Source organism: Neophocaena asiaeorientalis, unplaced genomic scaffold (genome assembly GCF_003031525.2).
Source record: "Neophocaena asiaeorientalis asiaeorientalis breed wild unplaced genomic scaffold, Neophocaena_asiaeorientalis_V1.1 scaffold449, whole genome shotgun sequence".
Classification (NCBI taxonomy): domain Eukaryota; kingdom Metazoa; phylum Chordata; class Mammalia; order Artiodactyla; family Phocoenidae; genus Neophocaena; species Neophocaena asiaeorientalis.
Window position 1 is genome coordinate 2,463,852 of NW_020175027.1, and position 7,332 is coordinate 2,471,183.

The 7,332-nt window shown below is 53.6% G+C and overlaps 1 protein-coding gene across 1 annotated transcript; it reads left to right on the top strand.

Moving 5' to 3' along the window:
- Positions 1 to 2,690: 2,690 nt before the first annotated feature.
- Positions 2,691 to 6,273, top strand: HRCT1 (histidine rich carboxyl terminus 1). Its single transcript, XM_024763042.1, has 2 exons — positions 2,691 to 2,787; positions 5,388 to 6,273. The coding sequence occupies exon 2, from the start codon at positions 5,499 to 5,501 to the stop codon at positions 5,826 to 5,828; it is 330 nt and encodes a 109-aa protein (XP_024618810.1). The 5' UTR covers positions 2,691 to 2,787; positions 5,388 to 5,498; the 3' UTR covers positions 5,829 to 6,273.
- The last annotated feature ends 1,059 nt before the right edge of the window (positions 6,274 to 7,332 follow it).

Here is a 7,332-nt window from a genome sequence, read left to right on the forward strand (position 1 = left end):
TTTTTTGTAGTACGCGGTCTCTCACTGCTGTGGCCTCTCCCGTTGCGGAGCACAGGCTCCGGACACGCAGGCTCAGCAGCCATGGCTCACGGGCCCAGCCGCTCCATGGCATGTGGGATCCTCCCAGACCGGGGCACGAACCCATGTCCCCGGCATCGGCAGGTGGACTCTCAACCACTGTGCCACCAGGGAAGCCCCAACTTTTAGTTTTATTGATCTTTGCTGTTGTTTTGTTTCTATTTCATTTATTTCTGCTCTGATCTTTATGGTTTTTTCCTTCTACTAACTTTGGGTTTTGTTTGTTCTTCTTTCTCTAGTTCCTTTAGGTGTAAGGTTAGATTGTTTATTTGAGATTTTTCTTGTTTCTTCAGGTGAGCTTGAATTGCTATGAACTTCCCTCTTAGAAATGCTTTTGCTGCATCCCATAGGTTTTCAGTTGTCATGTTTTTGTTGTCATTTGTTTCTAGGTATTTTTTAATTTCCTCTTTGATTTCTTCAGTGATCTCTTGGTTATTTAGCAGTGCACTGTTTAGCTTTCATGTTTTTGTGTTTTTTACAATTTTTTTCCTGTAACTGATTTCTAATCTCATAGTGTTGTGTTTGGAAAAGATGCTCAATGTGATTTAAATTTTCTTAAATTTACCAAGGCTTGATTTGTGACCCAAGATGTGATCTATTCTGGAGAACGTTCCATGTGCACTTGAGAAGAAAGTGTATTCTTCCGCTTTTGGGTGGAATGTCATAAAAATATCAATTAAGTCTGGTCTATTGTGTCACTTAAAGCTTGTGTTTCCTTATTTATTTTCTGTCTGGATTACCTGTGTATTGGTGTAAGTTGGGGATTAAAGTTCCCCACTATTATTGTGTTACTGTCAATTTCTCCTTTTATGGCTGTTAGCATTTGCCTTATGTATTGAGGTGCTCCTATGTTGGGTGCATATATATTTATAATTGTTATGTTTTCTTCTTGGATCGATCCCTTGATCATTATGTAGTGTCCTTCATTATCTCTTGTAACACTCTTTAAAGTCTGCTTTATCTTTAATTCTTTTCATTCTTTTTTCTTTACTCTGCTCCCCAGCAGTTATTTCCACCATTTTATCTTCCAGCTCACTTATCCATTCTTCTGCCTCAGTTATTCTGCTACTGATGCCTTCTAGAGTATTTTTAATTTCAGTAATTGTGTTGTTCATCACTGTTTGTTTGTTCTTTAGTTCTTCTAGATCTTTGTTTAACATTTCTTGTAGTTTCTCCATTCTGTTTCTGAGATTTTGGATCAGCTTTACTATCATTACTCTGAATTCTTTTTCAGGTAGGTTGCCTATTTTGTCCTCATTTATTTGGTCTTGCAGGTTTTTACCTTGTTCCTTCGTCTGTAACATATTTTTTTGTCATTTCACTTTTTTTTTTTTGATGGTGGGACTGTATTCCTGTCTTACTGATTGTTTGGCCTGAGCCATCCAGCACTGGAGTTTGTAGGCCGTTGGGTAGAGCTGGGTTTTGGTGCCGAGATGAGGACCTCCAGGAGGCCTCACTCCGATTAATATTCCCTGGGGTCTGAGGTTCTTTGTTCGTCCAGTGGTTTGGGCTTGGCTTTCCCACCACAGGAGCTCAGGCCTGACCGCTGGCCTGGGAACCAAGATCCCGCAAGCTGCATGGCGTGGCAAAAAAACAAAAGGAAAAGAAAAAGGAAAAAAGGAGCAGTACAATAACAAAGAATAAAAAAAAAAGTAAAATTAGAAAGATAATAAATATATTAGGAAAAATAAAAATATAATTGAAACAACTTCAACAAAGTAAAATAAAACCACAACAGAAAAAAGAAAAAAAAAACGGGGGAACAAGCCAAAAGGAGCAGAACAATAACAAAATATAAAGAATAAAAAGCATGGTTGGAGGGGGTCTCAGAGGGGCTACCTCTGAGTGTAGAGGTAGGGCCCTGGGTAGGGGTGTAGAGGCACAGCAGGAGGGAGGCTCCGAGGGCAGAGGATTAGGCCTGGGAGCCCAGCAGGCTCCCCGGTGCCTAAGTGGACAGGGAAAGTGTTGGCTGTGTTCCCTTCCGTTCCTCTGCCCCCAAACAGGGTCTCCCCCTGTCCCCGCTGGACCCCTAACCATGGGTGGGTCCCGCGGGGTGTAGGAACTCCTCCCCTCCCCCAGCCACCCCTCAGGGGTGCCTGTCCCGTAGGTCCGGCCTTTGCTTTTGCTCCGCCTTCTCTCCCTCCCACTCCCTCAGGACCCGCGTGGCTGGAGGGGGCCTCGGTGGGCAGAGGATCAGGCCTGGGCTCTCAGCAGGCTCCCAGGGGCCCAAGTGGGCATGGGAAATGCTGGCCATGCTCCGTTTTGATCCTTTGTGCTCCCAATGGTCCCTTCCTTTCCCCCCTGGGCATGGGATCCCTTCCCCTCCCCCAGCCGCCCCTCAGGGGCCCCGGTCCCATCCCGCCTCCACTTCTCCTACCCCCTCACTCCCCCCAACGCCCAGGTCCTACCCGGTTGCTGGGGGTTCCTCCCATTCCCTTAGGTGTCAGTGGTCCCCCACCAGTGCCTGGTAGGTGCCCTAGTTGCGAGGAGACGCGAATTCCACGTCCTCCTAGTCCGCCATGTTGACTCCGCCCCCCACGAAAAAACCTCCTTGATTGTATTTCTGCATGCGATTCTCTACTTAAACATAACAAAAATGTACCGTGGCTCACGGGCCGAGCCGCTCCACGGCACGTGGTATTCTTCCCCGACCAGGACACGAAGTATCTCCTTCATCAGCAGGCCGACTCTCAACCACTGCGCCACCAGGTAAGCCCCAGGCAACTATAACTTTTGACAGGTCCGAATACAAAACTGATTTATTTACAGTGTCACCGCTAGGTGGTGCCACCAATTAGTGAAAACAATGGTTGCTGTCATGGGACAACCGAAAACCACTTGCAGCCAGTAGAAGCACAAGTTTGTGAGCTTGTAGGGAACTTGTGTGCCCTTGTGCACTTGTGTATAAGTGTGTGCACACACAACTCTTGGTGCATGAGTTTGCTCTCAGTGCAGTGTTGGTTTACAAGTGTACACATGTGTGCATGTGTGCAAGTCCATGCAGAGGTCTGTGCACCCTGGAGAGCATGGGCATGAAGCTAATGATATGAACTCCAGAAGTCTTGACCCATCAGCCGTATGTATTGTCTGGAACTCTGGCCCCTTATCTTGGAAGGCTGTTTGTAGAGCGTGCAGAAGCCCCGACCCTAAGGGAGAAATACAGCGACGCCACAGGACAGCTTTTCTGAGGCAGGGAATCCCTAGACACAGCCACACATCCTCTAAGGTCATCATTCCTGCAAGCCCTCGAAGGAGGTCTCAGTCACTTGTGACGTCGTGGAGGACCGTGGTCTCAACACCTTCCCGAGTGCCCAAAGCTTCAAATCAAATGCCCACCTTGGGATTGTATCTTCTGTCCAGATGGGGAGTGACCCTGCACTTAAGAAAATAAATGTGTGTGTGTGTGTGTATGTGTGTGTAGGATGGGGGAGCTCCCCCAATTCCCTGCCCCCACCCAAAGCCATCCAAATCCACACACCCTTTCCCTGTTATCTCTGTGGACGGTCCTCAGCTGATCTCAGCTCTCACTCTGGAGCCCCCCCTCACTCCAGGAATCGTGCTGTCTTGATTATTTGCTGTCTAGAATAGCCCACAAGGCTGGGGTACCTTAGGCAAGTCCCCTCCCTCAGTTTCTCTGGCTCTCAGTGAGGGCTGGGTCTGTGTGACTCCAAGAGGCCCTTAGTGCTGACTGGAGTTCGGCCAGTTGCCGGGCCCTGCCCCCCGTCCTGTGGCTGGTGTGGGGTGGGAGTCTCCTTGGAGAAGCTCCCAAGAAGGAGAAAGTTCTGTTTGGCTTCCTCCTCCTCCTTCCAGCACACTTCCCTCCTTAACAGGCCCCCAGGGAAGGCAGCTGGGCTCGCAGGCCTCTAGAAGCCACAGGAGGGAGTTCTCACTTGAGCATCATTAAAAGTTCAAGTGGCTTCCTCCCTCCACGCCCCCCACCCCAGGGTGAAAGCCCCAGGACTCATTAGACCCACTGCCCCCAGAGCCCAGTTTGGTTGAAGGGAATGCTTGGCTTTTCCATCCAGAGGAGCTTTGCCTTGAGGGTTTGGGGCTTCCCTGAGAGAGCTCATCTCAGATTGAGGTCAGAGAGGGAAGGTCCCCAGAGGTCACCTCTTGCCCTGGCACTTTTCCAGAGGAGGAAACAGGCTGCAGGGTAGGGGCTTGTCCAAGGTCCCACAGAGGTGGGCTCACTGTGGAGGGCCCCCGGGCATCCATGGTCTCGGGATGGAGATGCAGAGCTGGGGCTTCGGGGAGGCCCTGCCACGTGTGAGGAAGAGCTGTGAGAACAGTCCGACAAGCCCACAGCAGAAGGGGCTGCCCAGGGAGATAGTGGACGCCCATCCCTGGATATGTGGGTGGGATGGGTAAGTGCTTGTCTAGATGAACAGAGGATTCAGGACCAGGATGGGGAGAGGGATGCGAAACTGCTCAGGTCCTGCCCCGTCTGTAAATTCTCTCCCAGGCAGGAATGGCGTGTCACAACTGCTGGGCAGGGAGGCTGGGGTGGCGCGAGGGCCTGCCGTTTATGGCCAGTTGAGCCTGTTGGTTGGAAGCCAGGAGGCTGGCACTGGGCCCTCTCTGACCTCAGCAGCCTCCTTCCTGCCTCCTGCAGCCCTGGGCTAACACCCAGACCCTCTTAGCTCCCAGATCCAGTAGGACGCAGAGACAGTTGTTCAGCTTCCCTGGATGATAAAACCCTGCCTGCGGGGCCTGCCTGAGCTCCTGAAGTGTGGAACAATTGCACGATAGAACCTGACTAGTCCAGGAGGCCTCTGTGGGCTGCAGGACAGGGAGCCGCAGACTCTCAGATGGCACGAGGTCTCCCAAGTCGACTGGTGCAAACTCTACTGCCTTAACATCAGTGGCAAACGTGTCAGGACCTGGTTTAAGTGCCTTATAAATCTTAACTCCTTGAATCCTCAGAAAACTCTATGCGGAAATATGCTCTAATGAGCCATTCTACAGATGAGGAAACTGAGGCACAGGGAGTTTAGGGAACTTGTGCACAGTCACAGGGCAGGTGAGTCGTGTGGTTTGAGAACCCATGTTCTGTGCTCTCTCTGAGAGCAGGGAGCCCAGGGAGGGGACAGAGCTGGCCCAGTCACTTGGCCAAACAGCAGGATTGGGGGCCTAGACTCTTATCTCCAGCCTCTGGCCCCTCCCCACCCCGCAGCCCCTCCTTTCAGCTCCTCTTGGTCCCGACCAAGCCTCGCTGTGGGCCTCCCCAGAGCTAATAGTGGCCAGGCCTCCCCTTGGCTGGCAGCTCCAGCCCAAAGAGGCTGCACCCACATTCCCTGGCTGCTCTCCAGCCCACAGGAGCTGAGAAAACAAAGTCCAGTGACTGTGAGGGCTGAGCAGAGGCTGCCGAAGGGGAGGACGCAGTGAGGAGCCACCGAGCGGAGGCTGCTGTCAACTCCCAGATGCTGGGCCTCCTGGGGAGCACGACCCTCGTGGGCTTGATCATAGGCGCTGCTGTGGCTCTGCTGCTGCTGCTGCTGCTGCTGGCCGCCTGCTTGTACTGCAGACAGGAGGAGCCTGACGTGGAGAGGAACCACCCTGCTGCAAGGAGAAACCGAGTCCGGTGGGCCCAGCCTCCGATCTCCTCAGGCCGGGGCCACCTGGGACGCTTGCACCATTTCCGTTATTCTGGCCGTGTGCCTCACGTGCCCCATGCGACCCTCCATCACCACCATCACCTCGCCCACCACCATGCTCACCACGCCCACCAGGCCCAGCGAGGCCGCCGCTGATGCCTGAATGGCAGCCTGCCCCACCATCACCAGGATGCGGGGACCCCGAGGTTCCCGTGCAGAAGGGCACCTCTCGGCGGTGAACATCGGGACCTGCCTGGGCTTCATTCGCCTACTGTGCCCCGTGTGCTACGGAGGCGGAGGACTGAAGAGCTCCAGGGGTGGCCCTGACGGGGCTGAGAGCAGGGGTGGTGGTGGTCCTTCGGGGGCGGACACCACCTTGTGACTGTAAGTCCCAACGGGCACCAGAAGTGACGGCCAGTCTGGTGCAGGTGAACAGGGGTGTGGGGATGCACAGAAGGTGTACCCTGCTCTCTCCGAACAACCAGGCCTCTGGCCAGGGCGGTAGCTGGGAGGCGCCCTGGTAACGCCCTTTCATTTGCAGAAGGTAGCTTGAGGCTGCACAGTCAAGTCAATGGTGCCTTAATACAAGAAAATAAAAACCACTAAGAAGCTTTTGTGAAGAGGCTCTTGATTGTAACTCAAGTGGGAGGGAGGGAGTGGCCAGCCCTATGCCTTCCTCTCCAGTGGGACCGAGTGCCTGGTGCGGGCCCTGCAATGGGGGAGATTGGGTGGCTCTGCAGGGCTCTGAGGACAGTAGGTGAGAAGGCCTGGGGCCTGAGCTCTGATGAGAGGGAGGCTAGGGTTTGCAGGCAGCCCTGCCCAGACAGAGAGAGGGGGAAGAGGCCATCCAGGCTGGCCCCTGGGCTCTACCTCCAGGGCTCTATTCAGTCCATCTGTAGGGCAGACTGCGCTCTGGAACTGCAGAAGCCCCCTTCCATGGGCTGTGCCGAATTAATGTTTCTTTGGTAACTGGGTCAGGGTTTCTTATCCAGGCCTTGAGTCTCCAGCCAGCCTGACCCCTCCTGTGCTTGGGTGTGGCTGGCGCTGTGTCTGGGAGGGAGGGTGTGGTGCTGGGTGGCCTTGGGAGAGTGCTCACCTCAAGGGAGTCTCAGTTTCCTCTTCCCTAAAATGGGATAGATGACAGAAACTTCTTGCCAAAGCCTGGAGGCCTGTTCCCAAATACCCCAGAACAGCTGACGGAATTCCAAAGTGAGGAAGGAAATCTTGTTCTGAGGCCTTCCCTGAGGAAGGAAGTCCTGTGAGCCAGGGTGGGAAGTGGAGGGGGAGAGGCTTGGGGGCCAGGCCAGGTGGTGGGGAGGGGCTGGAGAACAGGCCAGAAAGTCCCGGGGCCCGGTGACTGACTCACTGGAACAGAATGTCCTGTTTCTTTTCTATTTCCTGGTGGATTCTCTGTGAGGGCTGGGATGGGAAGGGGTGGAAGGGGGAGAGGGAGGCAAATTCACACTGAGAGCTGGACTAGACTGCAGGCTTGGGAAAGTGGATCAGGGTCTACGGTGCCTTTTGAACCTGCCTCCCCTCGCCTCCCGCTACGGCCCTGAGCTCATCCCCAGCTTGGACTCCTGCTGCAGGCCCTCTGGGCTGCCTACCTCCAGCCCTGCCCCTTTGTGAAGCGTCCCCACACTGTAGCCTCCTCACCGTC